This window comes from Conger conger, chromosome 17 (genome assembly GCF_963514075.1).
Source record: "Conger conger chromosome 17, fConCon1.1, whole genome shotgun sequence".
In the NCBI taxonomy this organism is placed as follows: Eukaryota; Metazoa; Chordata; class Actinopteri; order Anguilliformes; family Congridae; genus Conger; species Conger conger.
The window spans coordinates 14978568-15004148 of NC_083776.1; the positions used below are offsets into that span (position 1 = coordinate 14978568).

General features: G+C 49.1%; 1 protein-coding gene across 1 annotated transcript in view; it reads right to left on the reverse strand.

Annotated features, from left to right (window-relative positions):
• dnah7 (dynein, axonemal, heavy chain 7) overlaps positions 1-25581 on the reverse strand; it is a 93875-nt gene that overhangs the window by 63441 nt on the left and 4853 nt on the right. The window contains exons 9-27 of the mRNA XM_061226922.1: positions 25199-25382; positions 24587-24766; positions 23375-23647; positions 22279-22406; positions 22072-22150; positions 20709-20930; positions 18784-18930; positions 16878-17569; positions 15998-16184; positions 10447-10640; positions 8682-8880; positions 7510-7650; positions 6968-7180; positions 6108-6217; positions 4827-4995; positions 3265-3367; positions 2713-2840; positions 1320-1532; positions 67-165 (exon numbers count right to left, since the gene is read on the reverse strand). Of these exons, the coding sequence (XP_061082906.1) occupies positions 67-165; positions 1320-1532; positions 2713-2840; positions 3265-3367; positions 4827-4995; positions 6108-6217; positions 6968-7180; positions 7510-7650; positions 8682-8880; positions 10447-10640; positions 15998-16184; positions 16878-17569; positions 18784-18930; positions 20709-20930; positions 22072-22150; positions 22279-22406; positions 23375-23647; positions 24587-24766; positions 25199-25382 (3661 nt within the window). The remainder of the gene's footprint in view (positions 1-66; positions 166-1319; positions 1533-2712; positions 2841-3264; positions 3368-4826; positions 4996-6107; positions 6218-6967; positions 7181-7509; positions 7651-8681; positions 8881-10446; positions 10641-15997; positions 16185-16877; positions 17570-18783; positions 18931-20708; positions 20931-22071; positions 22151-22278; positions 22407-23374; positions 23648-24586; positions 24767-25198; positions 25383-25581) is intronic.

Genomic DNA, 25581 nt, shown 5'->3' on the forward strand with positions numbered 1-25581 from the left:
AAGAGACATAGTGAAGGCCATGGTTGTCCATTGGAAAACCTGACTGACACTGATGACCATCCCTACCTCAAAGAGCGGCAGATCATGTGCCAGGAACTTGGGCAGGTTGACGTCAATTATGGACCTCAGCAGCAGGATGTCCTCGTTCTCATCAGGGAACTTCAGCTAGGGTACCAAGCAGGAAACGGTGGGGGGGGGGGGGACATCACAAAGTCTCATCTGAGAGAAGGGCCTTGGAAGAATTGCACTTCATGAAACTTAAAATGAGCGGAGATATCAACCCCTGACTGAATCGCTCGAATCGCAAGACCCCGCCTTCCACCTCAAACCACTGCGACCGGTCCAAATCGATGAGTCACCGATAAGATTTGAGGGCTTCACCTATTCTGGGTTTCGCGGGGACATTTCGCGGCGCCTCAATCTCCCAGAATTAATGAATCCTGGGCTTTTTTGGAGAGAGGCGTCTCTCTGGCAGTTTGTCTCGTTGACACGGGCTCTTTCTGGATGGAAAAATCAATGGCTGGGCCTGGGGCATGCCCATCTCTCACCTTCCCTCAAAGTAATTTTGAAGTGCGAGTCCCAGTGGAGACGAGACAGACGCAGATTCAAATCCAGAAGAAAATAATCATCGTGAAACCTCAGCAACAGGGAAGTGCATCAGTCTTTTATTCAGAGAAGATATGACGTGTGTTGATTGTACTTTGAAGCTTGGATCGGAATGTAGTGTCAAGCTGAGCCTGCCGATTCGGATAGTGCTCAATCTTCTACCGCACATCCAGGTACACTAACATTGTGTCAGAACTGCAAATACTCTTATCAAGTGTTTATTCTGTTTGCTGGTAGTTACCGCACCCTCCTGCTTCTTACACCGTTAATGCAGCCACCTACCCAGGGACCACAAAAGAGAGGCTTATAGCTGAATCTTGTGAGCTTGTGAACGGAGTGAAGGTAATTAGATTTTTATGGATTCATTTCACTCCCATTTCTCCCTCAGCTCTGTGACCTTTTTGCATGCATTCCACACTAGTGCTCTGTGTTTAAGTAAAAAATATGAATTTTCAAAATAGCCGAACCTGAACTTGAATTGAATTCCGGTGTACTGGGAAGTGCAGTGTTCTTCAGGTTCAGACTGGGTACACGTCAACATGAGTATACATATTCTGACAACAGCTTTGGATAACTATAGCTTATGCAGCAGTGGTGAGGAAGGCCTGTTTATGTTATGCAGACGGTGGAACGTATTCGAGGTGGAAGGTATTCTGGGCTACAAGCGGCAGCGAGTGGGCGAGGGAGGCGTTTTAAACGACCCGTGAACGTACCTTCAGGTTGCCCGCGGCGGTGAGCACGGACTTGACGGCCCTCATGCCGTAGTCGTAGTGGTGCTGGGAGGACAGCTGCTCGGAGCACAGCCGGTACGTGGCCACGATCTTCACCGACAGCGGGCGCGCCGTCACGAAGCCGCACGAGTACAGCACGATCTCCGCGATCATGGCGTAGTCCGGAACCATCATGGCCACCGTCCGGAACAGAGCCTGCCGGGGGAGAGCCGCACAGCTGTCAGGGCCTGCCAGCACGACCTGGGCCTCCAGACGTCTGCCAGCACGACCTGGGCCTCCAGACGTCTGCCAGCACGACCTGGGCCTCCAGACGTCTGCCAGCACGACCTGGGCCTCCAGACGTCTGCCAGCATGACCTGGTCATGACCTGTTCACTAAGATCAGTGATGGGCAACTCCAGTCCTGGAGGGCCGGTGCGTATGCAGGGTTTTGCAGCCACCAGTTACCCTGGCTCAATCAGCTAATTTGCCATATCCACCATGACTCATTCACTCATTAAGTTAGACCACAATAAAATACTACAAGACGAGAACAGTTATTTATCGGCTTCGCCTGTTCTCTACCAATACCTGTCACCAAAGACCTGGTGACATCACTTGCTTGTTCCTTCTCCTTAAGAGAACTGGGCAACTTCAACTGAAGAATCAAATGGCAGGTTTATTATTGTGGATTTTGAATACTGAGCTTCGTAAGATGAGAAGATTTGGGACCACTGAGAGAGGACCACAGCCCCATAGAGAGGGTGTGAGAGAGGAGATCGGGTTGGGGAGGCTCTGGTTCTGTGAGAGAGGAGATCGGAACAGGGAACTCTGGTTCTGTGAGAGAGGAGATTGGGTGGGGGAAGCTCTGGTTCTGTGAGAGAGGAGATCGGATGGGGGAAGCTCTGGTTCTGTGAGAGAGGAGATCGGATGGGGGAAGCTCTGGTTCTGTGAGAGAGGAGATCGGGTGGGGGAAGCTCTGGTTCTGTGAGAGAGGAGATCGGGTGGGGGAAGCTCTGGTTCTGTGAGAGAGGAGATCGGGTGGGGGAAGCTCTGGTTCTGTGAGAGAGGAGATGGGGTGGGGGAAGCTCTGGTTCTGTGAGAGAGGAGATCGGGTGGGGGAAGCTCTGGTTCTGTGAGAGAAGAGATCGGGTGGGGGAAGCTCTGGTTCTGTGAGAGAGGAGATCGGGTGGGGGAAGCTCTGGTTCTGTGAGAGAAGAGATCGGATGGGGGAAGCTCTGGTTCTGTGAGAGAGGAGATCGGGACAGGGAACTCTGGTTCTGTGAGAGAGGAGATCGGGTGGAGGAAGCTCTGGTTCTGTGAGAGAGGAGATGGTGTGGGGGAAGCTCTGGTTCTGTGAGAGAGGAGATGGGGTGGGGAAAGCTCTGGTTCTGTACCTTCAGGTTGTCGGGCAGCTCGGAGCGGCCGGCATAGCCAGGGTTCATGGTGATGAAGACGGCGCAGGTGGGGTCCAGGCTCAGCTCCGTCCCCTCGAACAGCAGCATCTCGGCTTTGGCGGAGATTCCTGAAGAGGAAACAGGCAAGTCCTGTCTACTAAAGATCGTTTTTTTTTGTGATGAAACATTCTTTTTTTTTTTTATTCAACAAAAATTTTCAAATTGAATATGACATATTTTTTCCACTTAAAACATTTGTGGTGGCTTCCATCTTCTTGCAAGCATCTTTAGCTGCAGTGAGGCCAGCCAACCATACACATTATTCCCGGTAGCTGTCTGCTAACGCTTCAAAGCATGTTAATAAGCACCATCAGACCTTGGATCAGAAGTTATTCAACCTCATAAGGTCTTCGATTTGGCAGTCGATACCTGATTACACTGCAACTCCTACAGTGTAGACAAAACATGATTGAGCAGGAACACATTGAGGCCGGGGGCCTCTCCTGTGTGCCTCTGTCCTTCACGGGGTGAGCCGTGCGTTGTAATGCGCACCTCTCTGGATGGTCAGGATCTGCTGAGCCACCACTGACAGCACTTCCAGGTCGATCCGGTTGAACTCGTCGAAGCAGGCCCACGCGCCGCATGACAGGAGACCCTGGGGGGGGAGAAGACTACGTTACCCATGTTCCCTTGCTGTACCTGCCCGGGATTCATCTGGCTAATTTAACTAATACGGTATTGATGAAGCTTTTATTGCCGACGCTGCTCAGTGTTTACCCGAGTGCATTCGCTGCAGTAAAACCTAGTTAAAGCTGCGTGAAAATTCACATTCAAGCTGTGATTGCATACATACAAAACCTCAGAGATACAAACCTGAGAGGTATGGACTTGCAATCGACTGAACAGACAGCTGCTTTAGTAATTATGCTCCTTATTATCTCCTTATTATACAACACATAGCTTCCCTCGCAGATCATCACTGATGCTTAAAAGCCATCATTAAAACCCTTGAAAACTGGAAATACACCTTTCCCCATCATAGCTGCGTGTTGTTTCCATATAAAATCATTTCAGAGAGCGGCATAATGAAACAAAAAAAGTAGGCTTTCTTTTGTGTGCACTATAGACCAGGAAATGTGTAACCCCAGACATTGCAGAATGCATTTATGAATGAACCGTGCTAGAAGTGGTTTGCGCTGAGCTGGGCAGTCATAAGGGACTTGCTCACTCCCTGCATGGTGCCATGTATTTTCTGATATGGCTGGAGTCATCCCTCTGTCGCTTTGGACTCATGTGTCCTTCTGCCTCGCACTTTTCACGGTCAATGGCTTTCAATTAATTAGTAATTAACAGACACACTCTGCTGTGAGTGGGGAATAAGCAGGATTGGAGGCCTTGTGGTACATTTGCAATTCTTCACACTTGTTTTTTTCCATTTTGAGTCGCTGCGGATAAGTGCCGGTAAAGTGAAGCAACCACACACTTTATGACAACTTTATTATTATTATTATTATTATTTCAACTTTAGTTTCTGGCCAGCTGTCTTCATCCAGGTTGTTACTATGCTCCATCATGCACAGAACTGACATTCCTCCACCATTTCTTTTTGGTACAAGGCCACTTTTGGTATCTTAGGTTCTACTGCATTTAAAAAAATTTTTTATTTTCATCGCCTGTCTCCCTTTATTACTTACCGTTTCTGCTATGTATTTTGTCTGGATACACACAATTGTGCTTTCCTTCAACCTTTCCTTTTATTTCCTCTAGGGTATAAAAAATGAGCTTAGACTGGCCGCTGACGCTGAAGTACGTTTGAAAAAGGTAAATCAGTCTGTGGGATTTTTCTCACTGATTTTAATGGAGGTCATTACTCTGCCGTCTGATTCGGGGGGCTCCGCTTTCCTCCCCTCTAATCGGCCGCAATCAATGTTTGCAACCAAACCCCCAATCCCCCCCCCCACCCCCAGCCTCTGATTACCATGGCAACTGGACAGATCCCTCTCAGTGGATTTATTGTGTCGCCGTGGACAGGTACGAGTCTCAGAGCTCCGCGGTAGCGTGGGAATGTGGGAGTGAAAAACCTCACAGATGAGAACCCGCAGATGTGGGCCTACCTTGAAAAACTTGCCGAGGGCGATGTAGTCCAGGCCGTCGGAGCAGTTGAAGACCACGCACTGCTTGGCGACGGCCTTGGCCAGGTCCTTGGTGGTCTCGGTCTTCCCGGTCCCCGCGGGGCCCTCAGGGGCCCCTCCCAGGTGTAAGTGCAGGGCCCCGAACAGGGTCCTGCGCATGGGGGAGGGCCAAAGGGAACATTTACATTTACATGTAGCAGATGCTTTTAATCCAAAGCGACTTACAAGTGCATAGGTTCTTCCACAGGTTAAACGCATCAAATCCATAACTAGTAAAACACACATGAAGCAATTTTTTAAGGGTAAGACAAGAGGGATATCAGAAGGGGGGGAGGAAATCAGGAGGGAGGACAAAGGTATAGCCTGAAAAGGTGTGTTTTTAGTCTGCGTCGAAATACAATGAGAGAGTGATGATGATTTGAGAGTGAAAGAGTGCAGGCTGAATACGGTTCTGTAAACTCTGCAAACCTTGCACATTCAGAAGGTGCATTTCAAACATTACAGTACACAAACTCTTCTCGGGTGTTGTGGTATAGACTATAGGCCACAGAAAATATGGTACTGTCAGCAATGTTTTATTTTTTTTCCATATCTCTGCACTTGTTTTCTCAACGTATCTATGCTGTTTTGGTGCTTCCTTGCCAGGCTGTTGCGTGACCCCTTGCGATTGCTGTTCTCCAATCCCCGATCCTGCTCCCAGTAAAGCCTCATTCAGTCGGATGAAGTATGGGCTGAACGCTGTTGCTGACGGCACCGCAGTTTCTCTGGCCTCTCGTCTGTACCCCAGATCCTATAAAAGTTTGTATACTCTAATATTTAACATAAATCTTCTGAATACACAGGCTTTGCTGTCTTTTTTTTTTCTTGTTTCGAGCACCTTTTCCCCCCACTCGTGAATATGATTTATTCTGCCGCGTTGAATGTACTTCCACCCGCCCATTTGTTGAATTAATGCCACCGCATACTTCCTTCTCTACGCTCTCGCGTGAGAATTCAAAGCGCCGGCCTCTTTAGAGGAACAGTGGACTGTATCTTCATTTGCCTTTTTCACACTTGTTTTTCAAGCCACAACGGATAAGTAACAATCATAGATTTACTTTATGCAGCGCTTTTCATCATACGGTGATGATCTCAAAGTGGCAGTAAAGTGAAGTGAGCACACACTCTCTGTGACATTTCGACTTGGTTCCCAGAGGAACAGAGGACTGTGAGGTGTGGGCCTCTTGCTGGGTTTGAACCGGGCGGTGAGGCGGAGGACCTGACCTGTAGCAGCGGTCGGTGAGTGGGGTGATGACCAGGCGTGGGGTGTTCCCCAGGTACTCGTAGCCGTACGGCAGACCCGCGTTGATCATCTTGGTCTGGAGCGTGTCTTCCTGCGTGAGGAGAGAGTGAAACCGGGGGTCGAATGAGTGATAGTGCGAGTGTGTGTGTGAGTGTGTGTGAGTGTGTGAGAGTGCGTGTGTATGTGTGTGTGTGTGGGGGAGGGGGGGGTGAATGAGAGGCATTCATTGAAAAGCGCTTTGGATAAAATGAATACAGGCCATTTGCCATTTACGCGCTGGTCGGTGTCTTGGGTGGTGTGTGTGTGTGTGAATGGGTGCTATATAAATGCAGTCCATTTAGCACTTACCATTTAAAACCTCAGTGAAGCCACCAGAACACAGAAAAACAAAAAAACAAGCTACACATCTTCAACGTCTGCGTCTGGTTCTACACACTCGTCATGAGGCTCTCGCCAAAAAAGGAAATGCAAAACCTCCAGATATCTACCTGTACAATGATATTTAAGTTTCCAGTGCACACAAATATAATATTATTATTTAACACACGTAAATAAATTATAATATGATATTATACTGGAGTATGAGAGAACTGTGATTTCCTCCCACAGTCCAAAAAACATGTAGGTTAGGCTAATGGGAGACTCTAAATTATCCATAAGTATGAGTGAGTGAATGGTGTGTGTGCCCTGTGACCCTGTGGGTAAAATCCTGCCTTTCGCCCAATGCATGCTGGGATAGGCTCCAGCAGCGCCTGTGACCCTGAGCAGGAATAAGCGGGTCAGTTGACGGACGGGTGAGCGCAGACACCCCTGTGACGGGAGGCGGGGCTCTCTCTCTCACCAGCCAGTAGTAGCGGAGCTGGCTGAGCCACTCGAAGTCGTTCTCGTCGCTGATGCCGTTCTTCACCAGGACGGCCAGCACGTCCCGCGCGTGGACGTCGAGCACCACCAGGGCGCCCAGCGTCACGCGGTTCTGCTTGGACAGCTTCCCCCGCACCAGCGTCACGATGTCGTCGATCTGGGTGTTGTTCAGCTCCAGGTAGGCGTCGAGGGCCTGAGAGAGAACGGGGGCCGTTTTAGCGTACGCACCGCACGCATGCTCAAACGCACACGCACCGACCTGCGCGCACACTGGAATACACTCGCTCTGCCAAGCTACGCACACGCACACGAGCACGCTAAGGCTGGGGAGGAATGTATTCCGCGAGCTATACAGAGCAGACCTGGGTCAAATGTCAATTGTTTCGGATTCAAATACTTTTCTTAGCTTTTCAGAGTCGTATTGGAGCCTATGAAATGGTCTCCAAAACTATGACGTCTTTGACCCAGGTAGAGACACAAACAGGTCGTCTATCTGGCGAAGCTCTTGTGCCTCAGACTAACCTTTTGGCCGTTGGAGATGGCCTCGTGTATGTCCTTGGTCCAGTACACCTGAGAGACGCACAGCACCGTCTGGCCCGGCCATGCCCGGACCCAGTTGATACGCAGGTCATTGGGGTAGGCCTGGATCGCCTGTCCAATCACCTGAGGGTCCCAGACACTCATTTTACACACCAACGACACTCCAACGACACACCAACGACAACTCAACACCAACACAAATTATTTTTTTTATAAAAAAACCAAAAACAAAATCATAATACTTTGTAATTTTATTTAAGGTTTATGTATTACACTGTACAGCATATGTCATGTCATGTCGTGTTTTCTATTATATCTGTCTTAGCTGGCAGTAAGTAACAAATCATTATAAATACAGAGAACTGCTTCAGACTTGAAAAAGCAGTAGCTAGCACTACTGCCAAATTGTTGATTGTTGCTAGACTTACTGGCTCTCAGGCCTCTTTTGTAACTCTATTTCCAAATAGAGCCTACCAACAAATCTAGCAACATATACACTCGGTGAGCACTTTATTAGATATTTATTAGACTTGTTTTTTAGACTTCGTATACTGCTGCGGTAGCCTTTCCACTTAGGTTTGACGCGTTGTGTGTTCAGAGTTGCTCTTCTGCATACCACTGTTGTAATATGGGGTTATTTGCGTTACTGTCACCTTCCTGTCAGCTTCAACCAGTCTGGCCCTTCTCTGACCCCTCATTAACAGAACTGCTGCTCACTGCATGTTTTTACACCATTCTCGGCAAACGATAGAGACTGTAGTGCCCGAAAATCCCAGGCGATCAGCAGTTTATGAGATACACAAACCATCCAGGTGAAAACCCGGCTATACTTGGTTGAAAAGTGAAAGTTTTCTCGCTGACTAGGACGTGCCCAGGCTATATCCAGGTGAAACTGGAGCTAAACTGGCGCTGAAGTAGTCTGTTTGTGTAAAAATCTTACTCAGTCCCCGATTTCCACCCCTCTAGACGTCTAGATCGTTCTAGTTCCTGTTTTATGCTCACTTGGAAGAGTCCCTCCCAGTCCCCCTGTAATGTGGGCCCTGGTTAGCATTAGCATTAGCGGTAGCGGTTGGAGGCACTGCCGCACCTTCTGCAGGGACTGTAATGTGGGCCCTGGTTAGCGTTAGCGCTAGCGGTTGGAGGCGCTGCGGTACCTTCTGCAGGGACTTGAGCATGCCGCTCTCCAGCTCCAAAAGCCACTTCTCCACCTGGCCGCGGGCCTTGGAGGTGGAGATGATGTCCTCCAGCTGCACCACCTCGCCCTCGCTGCTCTTCATGTGCGTGATGTCCAGCACGTCGGTGAACTCCACGCTCGCGATGCCCTCGAAGCACTTCTTCAGGTGAGGCTGCACCCTACAGGGGGAGAGGAGGAGGAGGAGCAGGAGGAAGAGGGAGCCAGAGGTCAGACACACGCCCTGGAGTTGACACACGAGCACGGCTAAATCTGGTAAGACTGTACACCCCACGTTTAGGAAAGCTAGCATTTGAAAATCTCTCTTCGAAGGTGGTTTTTCTGTATTGCCTGCAAAACCATGATCAGTTTTGCCGTTCCCGGGCTGAATATATGACTGCGTTGCAAATATTCTAGCGTTCCTTTGAAAAAGAAATTAACATTTAAAATGCATCAAGTAAAATAATAACGTTATCAGCAGATTAAAAACAGTGATGCTGAGCATGGGAGTGATGCAACTTCCTGTAATCTCGATGGACCGGTCTGTGGTCGTCTGTGGTTAGGAGTAAAACGGCCAGGATGGTAGGGGCAACTTTGAGGAGGAGAACAACAGGGGCCTGCGATTTCAGATTCGCAAAGTGGCTTTTCCGCGGGGGGGAGAGTGTACCCCACTCCCAAAAAACAAAGGACGAGTTGCAGCCTCCCCCCCCCCCCACCCCCCAACCCTGAACGCAGATTGCTGGCGGCGTGGCGAGAGTGAATTAGCCCTTGATGGATTCGCTGTAACGTGCTCGCGGATGAATTAAGGACGTGTTTTAAATTCATTCCTATTTCAAAGGGAGGGCTGCCGGCTGTGGGTGCTGATGGGGTTTCTCCACGAAGGGAAACATAACAGCCAAAAAGGAGAGGAGGGGGTGTGGACCTGCTTTGTCTGAAAATGCATTATTAAACAAATACCTTGGGTGGAAGGAGACCGGGTGTGCTTATCAGCCGCCGCGCTGTAAGTAGGGCACGGTGTCGTCACTCCCAACGCAGCGGGCGGGAGGAAAAAAGAGCTTTATAATTAAATTCCCACGGTAAGTGCGAGACTTTCAAGGTTTGAAATTAGTTTTCTAAGCCCAGACTCAGTTAAATTGCTTTCCCTCCCCCCCCCCTCCCCCCCAGTTCGTCTTTTTTTCCTCCCCGATACGCCGCGGCGATGTAAGGGATATTACAATTGGCTTTGTCCGCGCGGGAGACGGCGTTCCCACACCCCACACCCAGCCGGTCCCCCGGAGCGGAGGCCTGCGGGCGGGCACGACGGCCCCTTCTGTCTGATAATGTCAGATATCTGCAGGGAAATGATAATCCAGGAGGAGCACGGAGGACTAGAGGCTTTTTATTCCGCTTCTGCTGGATTTATACACGCGGCATATAGCACGCGAATGTACGCAACCTCAATGAGATTTTAAAAACTCAGCAAGTCTGTTGTAGTGTCGTTCACTCGAGTGGCATTGGCCACCTTTGAGTTGAATAGCGTAGGCTGTCCGTCATACGGGTACAGCCGCCGTTCGGAGTAGTCCTAACTGGTCGGTAAAAGTATAGTATGGCCGTAGATGGCGGTGATGTAGCTCAAACCAATTAAGGCGAAGCTCTACCTTATGGGGGTGGGGTTAGATTTGTAGAGTGTGGTCCCCTCTACCTGGTGGCAGTTGGGGGTCGTGTCTGGTGAGGGTGGAGGTGTACAGAGTCGGGGGGTGGAGCTGTACCTGGTGGGGTCCTTGGTCTCTGACAGGATCTCCAGCAGCTCGTCGTTGGACAGGAAGAAGAAGCGGGGGAAGTACAGGCGCTTCTTCTCCAGGTATTCGTTCAGGCCCTTCAGGATCAGCTCCAGGAGCTCGTTGGACTTCTTCAGCTTCTCCAGCATCTTGTCGATGGCCACCACCGCCAGCACTTGCTTGTTCTGGACAGAGAGACAGGAAGGCGAGAGTGTGTCACGGCACCCTCCGCCAGACGTTCTGCTGAGGGTGCAGGGTCCAAATCCTTTTTAAGGATTTCAATCGGCAATGTTAATCACATTGAGGGGGGGAAATAATGGTATGGGCAACCCGTGATTGGTCAGTCTTACTCCAGATGGTAAACGACTTACTGGGGCAGCCTGTAGCCTAGTGGCTAAGGTACATGACTCGAACCCCGATGCAGCCACGATAACATCTGCACAGCCGTTGGGCCCTTGAGCAAGGCCCTTAACCCTGCAATGCTGCAGGGGGGATCGTCCCCTGCTCAGTCCGATCAACTGTAAGTCGCTTTGGATGAAAGGGTCAGCTAAATAACAAATTATAACTATATAAGACATAACAGTCCAGGCCGTAAAAGCAATGAATGCAGGTTGTCTGTAGGGAAACCGACTCAACCGTTCGATGAATCCATGGTGCATCCTGCACTGTGGTACTCCCTCTATCTGTTACCCTCTCTGAAGAGAATAAAAAGAAGAGTGGACTTTCTGCTCTCCTTTTTTATTAAAAAAAAGAAAGAAAGAAACAAGAACAAATGCAGTGAATCCACAGAGGGAGAGCCGTGAAGTCAGGACTACGGCTCAAGGCTTCCTCTGCCAAAAACGTCCATCTGTCACCGTGATAAATGCATCCTGTCAAAACCGGATCCTTCCAAGTTCAACTTTTATAGATATCCTTTAGAATCACATTCATTGTACTCCCTGGTCGGGCTTTGCAGCAAACATTCGTAGACACCCTTGGGTACCTGTATACACCAACCAAAAAAAGCTTTAAATAGGGTACCGGTGCATACCACAAGTTTGACACATAGCCGGGTATTAAAGCTTGGTAGTGCAGTAACAATGCTTTTGGAAAATAAATTGGCATTAAATCTATTGTGAAACTAAATGTAAATAGCAATTGTTAGTTGTTATTTTCAATGGTCAGTCATGAACAGTTTATGTAGCCTCGCTTGTTTGTGAGTGTGTTTGTCATCTGTTGCATGGCTCCAATCAGCTGTTTTTGGAGGTTTTGGAGGTTTCATCGTGACAATTTCTATTGGGATAATTACTGCTTTTCGTCACATATTTCCTTGAGCTATTGCTCTGGTGCCTCAAGACTGACTGGAAAGCTTGAAAGAGTCAGACTCTTCGAGATTGTAACGGCAAGTAACAAAAGGCAGTAATAACATTCATTCTTGCTAAGCCCTTCTCAAATACCTTTTTTTCAAAACCATGAATATGACTCATTTAAGGATTTAATAAAAATGTGTCCAAGGGAATCTTATTTCACAGATTAAATCTCTCTTTTATTAGAATGTATTGATAACAGTCTCCTGCTGTAGTCTGTTCAAATAAACTGCTTTAAGTAAATGAAATCAAATCTCTGCCTCATTTGACTGACAATCCAATATGAAGGCAGACAAAATTGGAAATGGGAGAATGTAATTTTCATTTTGAACCGACTACATTATAATGTGATAGGAAGCAGTTTCCATTCATCGAGACCAAATTGCAGGGTCAGTCCGACCCTCAGAAAGTAGGATCTCTGCTTTTTCTTTCTCCTCAGCTCATCCTGAATATTAGACGCATAATGACTATAAGCTTCCTCGACAGTGACAATAGGAGTTGCGGGGTCCTTGCAATGGCCAGCTTTCACCAATCATTCTGCCATTTGATTGTTCATAAAAGTTCTTTGTTCTCTCGTCTCTGTGCATCTGTATAGTAAAATAATTTACCGCGGCCCCCCAATCCAATACCGCCATTCAGACCCACCTGAAGAGGCTGTCATGTTCCATTCTCCCAGCCCCCACCCCCCCCCCCCCCTCCCGGACACAATTTCTCAGCATATTTCCGTTCTGCGGTTCTAATTAAATGCTTGTACCACCGCGGGTCAAAACGTTTTACCTTGAAAGAGGAAGCGTCTTGTCACAGGCAGACAGATTGTCTCTGCGACTTCCTCCGCTTGTCTGACAGGCCAGTAATGGCTTCTGTTCGCTCAGCACTACACACAGAAGTTCACAGTTAAATAAAAAAAAAAGAGACATTCCTGCGTTTATATTCGTTAGATCGAACCCCTGTAAAATTCCAAAGGGATTCTAACCTAATGGATGAAAACCAAAATTTGTGGAACTGTGATGTTATTTTTTCCTTTCTCCTTCAATTCATTTACAAGTTGTTTATCTTCTTTTTCCCCCGAAGAGAAGTTAGTTGATACACTAAACTAGAGGGTAAATAATGCCTTTGAGAAATGAGTGCAGCTGCGTATCGTGGACCAACATCGCCACCCTGTGGCTCAGTTGCTCATTGCTTTGTGAATTGACATTTATTTGTAACATTGCCTTTTATATGAACAAAATATTTGAACCAAATATATTTAGTAAAATGTGGCTCAATTGTGGCTCAGATAACAGTAAGGTAGAGGGCGTATTCAGGGAGAGAATGCAGCCCACTGCAGCAGTGTTTCCTGGGTGGACGGTTTTGTAACCAAACACATGCACACACAGTCCAAGACTGCAATGCAACAAATGCTAAGTGGGGTTGATAAAGATTTATTATGACTTCAAGTCATTTGTGGCAATACACACGTGCACCACATGCACGCTACACACACACACACACACACACACACACACATGTACACACACACACTCACACACACATGCACACTATACACACACACACTCACACCTGCAAACACACACACACACACACACACACACACACACACACACACACAGCACAAGCAGCACTTTTTTTTGTGTGTCTCCGTGACCTCATTTCCTGACTATTCCACATCACCGCTTCCTTCCAGACAAAAATCCATAATTTCTATTTGATGGCCTTGTCAGACACTTTTTTATTTTATTTTTGGGAGAACTGCGGGTGATATTGATGTGTTTCATTTTCGGATCTGCTGAGGGTGCCAATTACCCTTTGGAATGTCTCTGGAGGGACACGGCAGACAGTCCTGCTTTAAGGCCACACTGGGGCCCTGTGCCTGATTACAGCGTGCCAGGCAGTGGCCTGGACTGCGGCCTGTTTTAGCCCTGGCTCCTCTCTGCTGTTCCGCTCTGTTTTAGCTCTGGCTCCTCTCTGCTGTTCTGCTCAGTTTTAGCCCTGCCTCCTCTCTGCTGTTCTGCTCAGTTTTAGCCCTGGCTCCTCTCTGCTGTTCTGCTCTGTTTTAGCTCTGGCTCCTCTCTGCTGTTCTGCTCTGTTTTAGCTCTGGCTCCTCAATGCTGTTCTGTTCTGTTTTAGCCCTCACTCCTCTCTGCTGTTCTGCTGTTTTAGCCCTGGCTCCTCTCTGCTGTTCTGCTCTGTTTTAGCTCTGGCTCCTCTCTGCTGTTCTGCTCTGTTTTAGCTCTGGCTCCTCTCTGCTGTTCTGCTCTGTTTTAGCTCTGGCTCCTCTCTGCTGTTCTGCTCTGTTTTAGCTCTGGCTCCTCAATGCTGTTCTGTTCTGTTTTAGCCCTCACTCCTCTCTGCTGTTCTGCTGTTTTAGCCCTGGCTCCTCTCTGCTGTTCTGCTCTGTTTTAGCTCTGGCTCCTCTCTGCTGTTCTGCTCTGTTTTAGCTCTGGCTCCTCTCTGCTGTTCTGCTCTGTTTTAGCTCTGGCTCCTCTCTGCTGTTCTGCTCTGTTTTAGCTCTGGCTCCTCTCTGCTGTTCTGCTCAGTTTTAGCTCTGGCTCCTCTCTGCTGTTCTGCTCTGTTTTAGCTCTGGCTCCTCTCTGCTGTTCTGCTCTGTTATAGCCCTCACTCCTCTCACACAAACAAACACAAACACACACACGCACACATACACACACAGACACTCTCTCACACAAACAAACACAAACACACACACATACACACTCTCTCACACAAACAAACACAAACACACACACATACACACTCACACAAACAAACACAAACACACACACACGGTTTAACAGGAAATGCGGCTCCCTGTACGAACAGGCCCAGGATCCTGGTGCCCACGCTCGACGGCTCTCAGAATGGCTGCACAGCTTTAAATGCTGTTATTACGCCTCCGCCAAATGGTAAATGGTTGGCATTTATATAGCACCTTTATCCAAAGTGCTGTACAATTGATGCTTCTCATTCACCCATTCATACACACACTCACCGGCAACCCTCTGACTGCCAGACGACTGCTCTTACTGCCTGAGCCATGTCGCCCCAGCGTTCCACGAGCAGGGAGCTGGGCAGTAATCAGGGATGTGGCCGAAACAAGTTGTGTTTGCGAATGTAGAGCTGTTTTAATAGGTCATTGGTTGGCTTTATGGTTATATGGTTTAATCGTGGATTTAAGTGGCCTATTTACTGTCATTCTGCTTGTTCTGTACCTATTATTGCTGCTTGTTCCACATGTCATTTTACATATTATTCTATATTAGTAAGCTAAAGGTCTAACTGTGCTGGCTGAGCTGCTAAAGAAGCTCTATCAATTATACAAATAGTACGAATAATACTCCCAGAGCTGGCAGACCGGAGTGGTCTAGCTGGGGAGTAGGGAATGATTAAGGATTGTAAGTAAGGTGGGGCAGTCCCCTTAGCAGCCTGAAATGCCAACACTAGGGCCTTGAATCGGATGCGTGCGGCAATAGGAAGCCAGTGGAGGCCAATGAGGAGTGGGGTGACATGAGCCGACCTGGGCTGACTGGTGATCAGGTGGGCTGCAGCATTCTGGACCAGCTGGAGGGGCTTGATGGCACACGCTGGGAGACCGGCTAGGAGGGAGTTGCAGTAATCCAGGCGGGAAATGACGATCGCCTGGATTAGGAGCTGGGTGGCTTTCTCCATCAGGAGATGACGGATACGGCGTATATTGTAGAGGTAGAACCTGCAGGTTCTGGCAGTGGAGGATACTTGTGGAGCCAGGGTAAGGCTGTTATCAAGAGTCACCCCAAGATTCTTTGCCGTGTGGGAGGAGGAAACTACAAGTTGGCATTATAACAGCCAAACAATTGTCAACTTGCCAAATTGTCTCTCAGCATTTTCCCCATCAGTAGCCATTTTTGTTTGCCACGCACTAACTTTTCAAGCATTACATTACATGACATTAATGGCATTTGGCAGACGCTCTTATCCAGAGCGACATACAACAGAGTGCAAAGTGCATACCTATAACCAGGGACAAGTGCGCTGAAAGACCCGAGAGGGAAGTACAATTTCAACTGCTACCAGTACAACAAAGATAAGGACTCGGGCCCAAGTGGTTGGCTAACATTTGTGGCGAACACAAAAAAAGTATGAACATGTTGGTGAACGTCAGCTAAAGTTAGCGAGCGTTGGCCCGTCTGGGTGTGTGCTCCGTGGGGTGGGGGGCTCACCAGGGAGACCTGCTTCATGGTGTCCTTCCAGTTCTTGTCCACGGTGGTGAAACGGCGTCCCTCCTCCGGCATCTGGGCCATGATGTCGGGCGAGCTGAAGATGGGCTCCAGGTACAGCCAGGTGGCCTGGACCTTCAGCCACTCGTCCAGGATCTCCTGCAGGAGCAACAGCTTCGCCTCCCAGTCCCTGCAGGGGGGGGGGGGGGGCAGAGAGCAGTCTCTCTCACAACACACACCCAGCACTCCACACACTGACTCAGTCAGGAAGCCCAAATCAAGTGCAGGGGGCAGCAGAGAGCAGTCTCTCTCACAACACACACCCAGCACTCCACACACTGACTCAGTCAGGAAGCCCAAATCAAGTGCAGGGGGCAGCAGAGAGCAGTCTCTCTCTCACACACCCAGCACACCACACACTGACTCAGTCAGGAAGCCCAAATCAAGTGCGCGATGTTCATAACATGCATGGATTTGCTGTACTTCATTGTTTCTCCACACATGTACACACAAAAAGCATTTTTCGTGCAGATAACACAAGCTCAGATAAGCTGTTGTGTAAAATAGGCTAAACACACACACACATACCTACATATATACAGCATGCTCAATGCCGGCTTCCATGAGCATAGGTGGACTACTCTATGCTGTATATAGCAGGAGAGATGCATACAAATACACACACACACACGCGCGCGCGCACATACACACACACACACACACACACACACGGACACAAACATGCACAAACACAAACATGTGCACACAAACACACACATGCACACAAATGTATACACGCACACAAACACACACGCACGCACACAAACACACACGCACACACACACAGACACGCACACAGACACACACACACACACACACTGACCGTATCTCGTTCTCGAAGGGCTTGACGAAGGGCGAGCCGCGCATGGTCTGCGTCTTGACGATGTGGTCGTCCAGCAGCGTCTGCACCTCCTCCACCGAGGACAAGATGGAGGTGCCCGTCTCGCGGTAGGGCAGCAGGCCAAACTCCATCCCGCTCCACTCGAACTCCATCTTCTCCATGGCCTTCTCCAGTGAGTACTCCTTGCTGGCCGCCTCGCTGATCCCCTCGAAGCTGCCCAGGTGGGCGTGCAGGCCCATGTGCAGGAAGCCGGACACGCTGGCCTTGTCCTCGTCCTCGGGCTTGAGCGGGAAGCCCACCACCTCCGTCATGGCGTCCCAGTGGCGGTCACGCAGGCCCGGGTTGCACAGCACCTGGATGAGCGGGATGTTCTCCCGGAAGGCCTCCACCTCGGTCTTCATCAGGCTGGCGATGTTCAGGGCCTGCGGAGAGTCCTGGAAGGTCTTCTCCAGCTTGTACAGCGCGCGCCAGCAGTTGCCCACCTCCGACTCCACCTTGTCCGGGTTGACCGTGCCCAGGGGCCCCTCCAGCCAGGCCTTGTGGCGGCTCTGGAACTCAGAGGCGGTCTCGTACAGGCGCAGGTAGGGCCCCAGCCGGTCCTGGGTGTCCTTGCGCTGAGGGTACTGGGACACCGGCCACTCGTAGGCCTCTTCCTCCATGTTGAAGCCGTCGATCTGCGGGGACGGAAGATTAGCGGACGCGGAGGGGGAAGCGTACGCGCTTTCACGACGGCGAACGTTCGCGCCGAACTGCGTCTGCAGCAAACCGTTACTGTTGGGTGATTTTAAATAAACATTCCATTTAGTTCACCACCAACGCCTTTTTAATACAAATGGAGGCGACTTCGGTCTAACAATGCCTGCTAGCTGATACGAGGTCAGAACAAATATTACATTGATTAAAGTGCATTATAACAGCCAATTGATCGTCAAATTTTGTTCTCTCTGCATTGTCCCCATCAGCAGACATTTTTGTTCGCCCACACTACCTTTTCAAACTGTTAGCAAACCTTAGCTAACACTCGTGCCCAACAGAAAATAGTTTGACAATTTATGTTGCCGAATGTTGCCGAATATTAGCTAATGTTTGCCATCTTGAACGCACGTCACGTTTGGTACTGTGAATTGTTTGGGATGGCTGCTCGTATTGGGATTTGAAAATCCAATCTCATCTCTCATAGCACTTCAGGATTACCCAGAAGGCCTGTGGTATGCTTTAATGTCTAATCCACAAATCAGCATCTCACGATACTGAAAAAGATATAAATAATATAAAGTATGATTCTGTTATGACATTTTATTCACCTGTACAAAAATGTGTACAGGTATTGGGTCTGCATTGTGTAAGACTTTGATTTAGAGCTGGGTGATTAGCCTTATCAATGATTGTTAGATGTTTGTAACAATCATCTCTGCCATGTGCCACATCACCTGTCATCTTATTTCATTTAATCCCACTAGTTTTTACCGGAGTCATTTCACGTGACCTCTGAAGTTTGTTTTCTTACCACTGTGTTGGGTACGATTAAAGAAAAGGAGGAAAGAAAGGTGTTGATTATTACATTTTAAAAAGATTTTGCATCGCCACCAAAACAATTCTGCCACATGTATACTGCACCCCAGTGCATTTCTGCTAAATGACAGATTGCCTGCCTCGCGCAAAGGCCATTTGGCGTGCCTTTGGCGTAGCATAACGGTTACAGAACTGACCTTGTTGAAACACTTATTATTCCCAGGTGGGGCCCCTTGCCTCGGTACCCTTGAGCAGGGCACTTCATCTAAATCATTTCAGTAAATAACCAGCTGTACAAATGTAGTGTTGGTGTTTAAAAACTACTGTTGCCCGTGACGAATGTGGAAAGGGGGCTGTGAATAACGGCCTGCTGTACCTTGTCCATAGCGGTCTCCAGTTTGGAGTTCAGGGCTTGGGCCTTCTTCAGGTACTTGTTCAGGTCAGCCACATCCCCGAAAGAGACAAACTCCTCCACCTGTCTGCTGTAGCCCTCCAGCTCCTCCACGAACCTCTCGCACCGCAGCTGGGGGCAGAAGCGTAGCGTCGGACACATAACGGGGAGACAGCAGCCGGGGGCAGAAGCGTGGCGTCGGACACATGCTGAGCAGCGGGTTCGAGGCAGCAGTGGGACGGGCGGGGTTTAAGGTAAACCTGTGGTGGGAGGAGCTACTTCATGCTGCCAGGGGCTGGTTGGTTTGACCGATTCAAAAAAGGTTTCGCACTCCAATATGACTCCTCATGATAGGTTCATTCTGCGATTTGTGAAGCCTTGCTCTCCAACACTGTATGGCATGAGCCTATATGTCTATCTTACTAAATGGATTGAGTAGTCTCAATTTAAAAAAGGAATCGTAAAAGTTTGACGCAAAATTTAAAGGCCATTGAACACTTCGAACAGATTACGTTGCCCTACTCAAATGCTTCAAGGTAATTGGATTCCTTAAACCATTTGAGTGAACTGACCTTTTTGGGTTTACAGTGAAGTACTTGATTTCAATACTGTCCATTAACCTTCTCCCTGTTAGCATCTCCGGTGGCAGGGTAGGGGAAATTGATAACACTACGACATTTGAGCTCCTGTATCTGAGAACTAGGTCTAGAATACCTAAAGAAAACTTTCTACTTGCTCTCTTATGCATGAGCAACTTGGTAAAAGACAAAAGGGCCTAGCATTTGTCACTTATGGTGAAAAAAAAAAAAAAAAAACAGGCACGATGTGTCAGTCTGTCTCTGGGGCTCCCTCTGTGGGGCCAGTCCCTAGCCACATCACCTCCTCAGCTATGATCCCTTCTGTCTCTCTGACCCCCCTCTGCCTTCCTTCTGAATAATGCACACAATATGAAAGGTGGGCAGACTGTCTGCTTTCCTTTTAAAACAAATAAGGACAAGGACAAAAATCTATCGTGCTTTTTATCCTCTGCTAGCCGCCAGCGTCGGTCCAATAAACACCTTCCGCGAAAAGAACAACTTGGGAAAGCGGCCAGACGTGTTATTGTACACCTATTGTACCTTCTTATTTGTGTCTTTGTGACGGTTATTGTGCGTTTATGTCAGGGTGCCCTTGAATAAGACAGGCCGGTCTCAAAGGGACTCCCAGGCTAAACAGAGACTGAATAAACAAGTAGAATCCAGCATTTCAAAGTCACTTCAAAGACCCGCAGGCCTTATGCTGCGTCCGCGTGGAGCACGGGAGGCGGCAGAACGCCGCTTTTGGGACGGTACGGGAAAAGGGCAGAGCGGCACAGCAGCAAATGACATATTGCTGACATATTACGTCACCATAAGTTGCTATGGTGATTTTGCATTATCCTACAATACAGGCATTTTGCAACATGGATAGGACAGGGAAGACTGTGTCTGGAATGGCTCTTAATCTACGTTGGGGAAAAAATGCCAAAAACAAATTTGTTCATCCATGTCCATTTTGTGTTGTCAGTTTGGAAACCATTAAAAAGTTATTTACCGTCCCACTCACATTTCGCCGTTGTGCTCTCGTCTACAACAATGACATCCGTCTACCATCTCTCATTAGCTAACTCTGGCACATTCGCGTTGAGGTGGAAACTGAAAATGTTGATTACATTACATTACATTAATGGCATTTGGCAGACGCTCTTATCCAGGGCGACGTACAACAAAGTGCACGCATGCATGATTAACATGCTCCGTCCCCATACATGAATAAATAAATGAATAAACGGACGGTGATCCACGCGAACGCAACACGAGAAGCGGCGGAGTGAAGCGGAGCGGGCGAACGGCGAACGAGGCGGAGCTGGGCCTCGTTTCCGGGGCTCGGACCTTCAGGCCGTTCTGGTACTGCTCGGTCTTCTCGCGCACGACCTCGCGGTGGTCGGCGAAGACGGTGGGCATGCGGGCGTGCCACTGGAAGGTGTCGCGGTTCAGCCGCATGTGGTCAGGCGACATGGTGTAGTCCACCAGGAAGCACAGGCTGGTCTTGGACTCCAGCAGCTTCTTCTCAAGGGCGGGCATCTCCTGGCTCTCCACCTTCTCCACGTACTCCTGGGGTGTGGGTGCAGGGGAGGGGGGACACCATGTGTTTTTACTCAGTCTGGGGGGGTGTGGGGTACAGGGCAGGGGGGACACTGTGTTTTTACTCAGTCTGGGGGGGTGTGGGTGCAGGGGAGGGAGGAACACCGCGTGTTTTTACTCAGTCTGGGGGGGTGTGGGTACAGGGGAGGGGGACACACCGCATGTTTTTACTCAGTCTGGTGGGGTGTGGGGTACAGGGGAGGGGGACACACCGCGTGTTTTTACTCAGTCTGGGGGGGTGTGGGTGCAGGGGAGGGGGGACACCGCGTGTTTTTAAACAGTCTGGGGTGTGGGGTACAGGGCAGGGGGTACAGGGCAGGGGGGACACCGCGTGTTTTTAAACAGTCTGGTGAGTGGGAGGTGGGGGGGTGAATTTGAACATACAAATTTGAATTTGAAATTACAATTCATTAGAAAGCAATAGCAGTAGTAGAGTTCAATTTAATCTTCTCCCAGTATTGTGTGTATTGTTACAAAATTAAAATTTACGATAATATACACTCACTAAGCACTTTAACAGGAACACCTGTATACTGACTTATTCCTGTGATTATCTACTCAGCCAATCGTGTGCACTGCAATGCATACAATCATATTAATGAGAGACGTTAGAGGTGAAGGGCCAGACTGGTCAAAGCTGACAGGAAGGTGACAGTAACACAAATAACCACACATTACAACAGTGAAGTCTGAACACACAATGCGTCAAACCTCTCAGTGGATAGGCCACAGCAGCAGAAGACTTTGCTCGAATAAGTCTACAAAATGTCTAATAAATACCTAATAATGTGCTCACTGAGTGTGTCTGATAAGCAAATATAAAAAATATCACTGAAAAAAGTCGAATCACAGTTGCACATATTGTAAAGTACTATTCATTCATTCATTCATTCATTCATGGCTTTAGTTAGCTACAAAAGTGAATAAAACTTGTCATAAAGTCAAGTGAAAACGGGGATGTGTGTGGAAAGTGGAGTGAGAGGATTGGCCGGATGTGTGCGGAAAGGGGAGGAGAGACGATGCGGATGTGAGAGGATTGGCCGGATGTGTGTGGAAAGGGGAGGAGAGACGATGCGGATGTGAGAGGATTGGCCGGATGTGTGTGCATTACCACCAGCTCCATCAGTTCCTTGGTGTTGGGAGGGGTGCCCAAGGCTTTCTCTGCGATCTTCTCGAACTCCTCGCACAACCTGCGGTCAAAAGACAGCGCCGTCAGCACGCCGCACGCGATGAAGCGCTTCTTCACCGCGGTAACGGGGGCGCTGGAGTACGAGGGGGCGCGGGGCATTGTGGGTAGGGTTCGGGGCGGCGCACTCACTGTCTGTTGATGACCTGGTGGTCCTCCAGCATCCGGGCCACCAGTTTCTGGCAGAGCCCCTCCGCGCGTCTCACCAGGGCGGTGACCAGCTCTGCCGAGTGCACCTCGAACATGCCCAGACGCAGCACCTGCAACACGGCCGCGCGTCAGTCCACCGGCCCCGGGGCCTGGAGGGGTTACTCTGGGCGTGGTGCAGCCAAAGGCTTCCATTCCATTTAGCACAGGGTCTCATTCATTTTTGTCAAGAAGAAAATAAGAATGAATTATCTTTATTTGACTTTGTCCTGTTCGTTGAACAGTCGTAATGAATACTAACCAGACAAACAGTCCAACTGCACAACACGTTTATCACAAGTCACTAACTGCAAATGTCTGAAAGTTGATTAGAGGGACTGACCTCGCACACTCTCAGAAATAAAGGTACGAAAACTCCTAAAAAGGTTTTTTTTTTCGCTTGGAAAACGTACTCATTGGTACCCAAAAAGAACATTACTGTACTTCCAGGGTACCTTTGGGAAATGTGATCCTTGAAGAACAAAAATGTCCCTTATTTCTGAGTCTGCACGTGCCCGGTGTCCTCCTGTGACCGGGGCGGGTGAAGCAGCGGAGACGTTTTAGCGGGCGAAACGGATTAAAAGAGCCGTCAGCCTCCGCGGGGCCCTCAGGGGAAAAGTATCCCTCATCCTGTTCAGCAGTGCACCAGTGCATCTTCATCACCAGCAGCCTTCGCTTTGTATGCGCGTCACATTGAGATTAATGCCTCTGTTAGGAGCGGTGGAGGGAGGGGAGAGGGGGATATGGGGAGGTGGGGAGAGAGAGGGGAGAGGGGAGAGAGGAGAGGAGAGGAGAGGGGAGGTGGGAATGTGGGGAGAGGGGTGGTGGGGATATGGGAAGAGGGGAGGTAGGGATGGGGGAGAGAGGAGAGAGGAGAGGGGATGTGGGGATGTGGGGAGAGGGGAGGTGGGGATATGGGAAGAGGGGAGGTAGGGATGGGGGGAGAGAGGAGAGAGGAGAGGGGTGGTGGGGATATGGGAAGAGGGGAGGTGGGGATGGGGGAGAGAGGGGATGTGGGGATGTGGGGAGAGGGAGGCGGCACCTTGGCGGAGTGGTACTGGATGTCGTCGGCGAGTTTCTTGTAGCGCGTGACCTCCATCACGGTGTCGTGGAAGGAGTGCCTCTCGCGCAGGAACTCCTCCACGTCCACCTCGGCCTGCCGGCTCACCAGGCCGGCGTACTTGTCGTAGAGGCGGACGTGCTGCATGGCCAGCGTGCTCTCCTCCCGGATCATCTGCCGCGTCTCCTCCAGCCGCGCCTCCAGGATCTCCGGCAGCACCACGGGCCTCAGCGTGCCGGGGGTCTGGCTCCCGGGCTGGGGGAGAGGGGTGGACACGTCAGGCACGCTGGCTTCACATCCCCCCCTACCGGGTATTAGAACGGGCCGCATTTACCTGGTCCACACATATCACCCTGCTGTAGAATCCAGCCATGCCAGCTTGACCAGCTTGAAAATTGAGCTGGTCAACCTGCTCATAAGCTGGTGTAGCTGGATATGAGCTGGTCAACCAGCTAGTGCTGGTAGCTTGTTTAAAAAAAACAGATTAGTTTCAATTTCACTCGCTTAGTGTTTACTCCTCATTTATTCATCGAGACTGCGGATCAAAACAAATGTTTTTTGGGGGCAAAGAAAATGGCGGCTATGTTCATGGCTAACAATGTTTTTGGATGGTATTGGACAGCAAAATAGAAATAGAAAACACAGTACACAGTACACTTTATTAGATTTCATACTTAATTTCAAAGTTTTCATTATATTTCAGTGTGATCTAGGGCTCATTCCAATCGCCTATTTTTCTCCTCTTTTTTTCTTTTTCTTTTTTTCCCACTCCTAGCTCCACCCATCGGGAGAGGCTAGGAAACATGGCAATAAAAAGAATTGAAGACGGGGAAATCGAGAAAGTGTGAATTAGGCCAATGTAATATCCTTGCTCTTCTCTTTCAAACATCAGTCCATATCCAGCCAGATGTGTGGCAGATTGATCCACAGGTGGGGTACAATCATTTCTACGTCAGGCTTTCCGAAATAAATACTCCCGCAAAGGATGCGCTTTCGTTTTCTTGCTCGAAGGAAAGATTGGGAGTTCCTAACTTCTACTTCTAGCTCCTAGAAGGAACATTTAGTGGGTTGGAATGTCTTTAAAGATTGTGGGCCGTGATCAATTTCCGGGTCAGGAGCAAGGGACAAGGAAAAAAGAGGAGAAAAACAAAGGGCTGGAATGAGCTCGGAGTGGACAGGGAGGCCTTTAGGTACCCATTCGGTGTAGAGTGTGGACTCCACGCGTGGCACCACGGCGATGGCCTCCAACATCAGCTCGTAGGTCTTCAGCATGACCTCCTCGAAGTCGCTGAAATCGGGGTGCAGCTTGATGACCGTCTGATCCAGGATCAGCCTGAGGACGAAGCCTGAGTGCTCGTACACTCGCACTGCTCCCTGGGTAATGGAGTTTAATAACTGCGTTAAATTTGTCATTGAGTTGGTAACTTCAAACTGATTCGAGAGGTTAGGTTATTTAAAACTTCTGGTAGAACATGGTACAATAAGACAGGCCATATGGTAGTACACAAATAACATTTTACAGGCACATTTATATCGCACCTTTTGGATAAATGCCAACCATTAGCCATTAGCCATTAACAATGGGCCCTATGGTTGTGCAGTAATGAGATGGTGTAGGCACAATGGGCCCTATGGTATTACTTCTAATGAGGTGGTATATGCACAATGGGCCTTGTGGTAGTACTCTAATCAGGTGGGATAGACACAAAGGGCCCTTTGGTAGTACACTAATGAGATGGTATAGGCACAGTAAGAAGAAGGTACAGGCACAGGGCATCTATATCCGCATCCTTGTGCACTATGTACCGGTTCCTTGATGATGAGGTGAGTATAGTCCCGGATGGACTCCAGAGCCAGGCTCTGCAGGTGTTGGGTCATCAGGGTGGCTGCACAGTTGAAGAATGACTGCAGTTTGCAGGGGGTGTGGATGCTGGGGACAAGTTTGCGCTTGTTCCCCACATAGTAGATCTGCTGAACATCCAGAAACCATCTGAAAGCAGAAATATGGGAGGCAGCATGTCAACATCCACAGACTTTCAGCCCACAGTGCGCAACCAGTAAATACAGCTAGGGCCTAACCGGATTACATTGAGCTGTTACAAGCTACAGCATAACCTGAACTTGATATTATAAAACAAGTTCAAGTGCTAATACCCCAGGCAAAATTCACAACAAACCTTCACAATTAA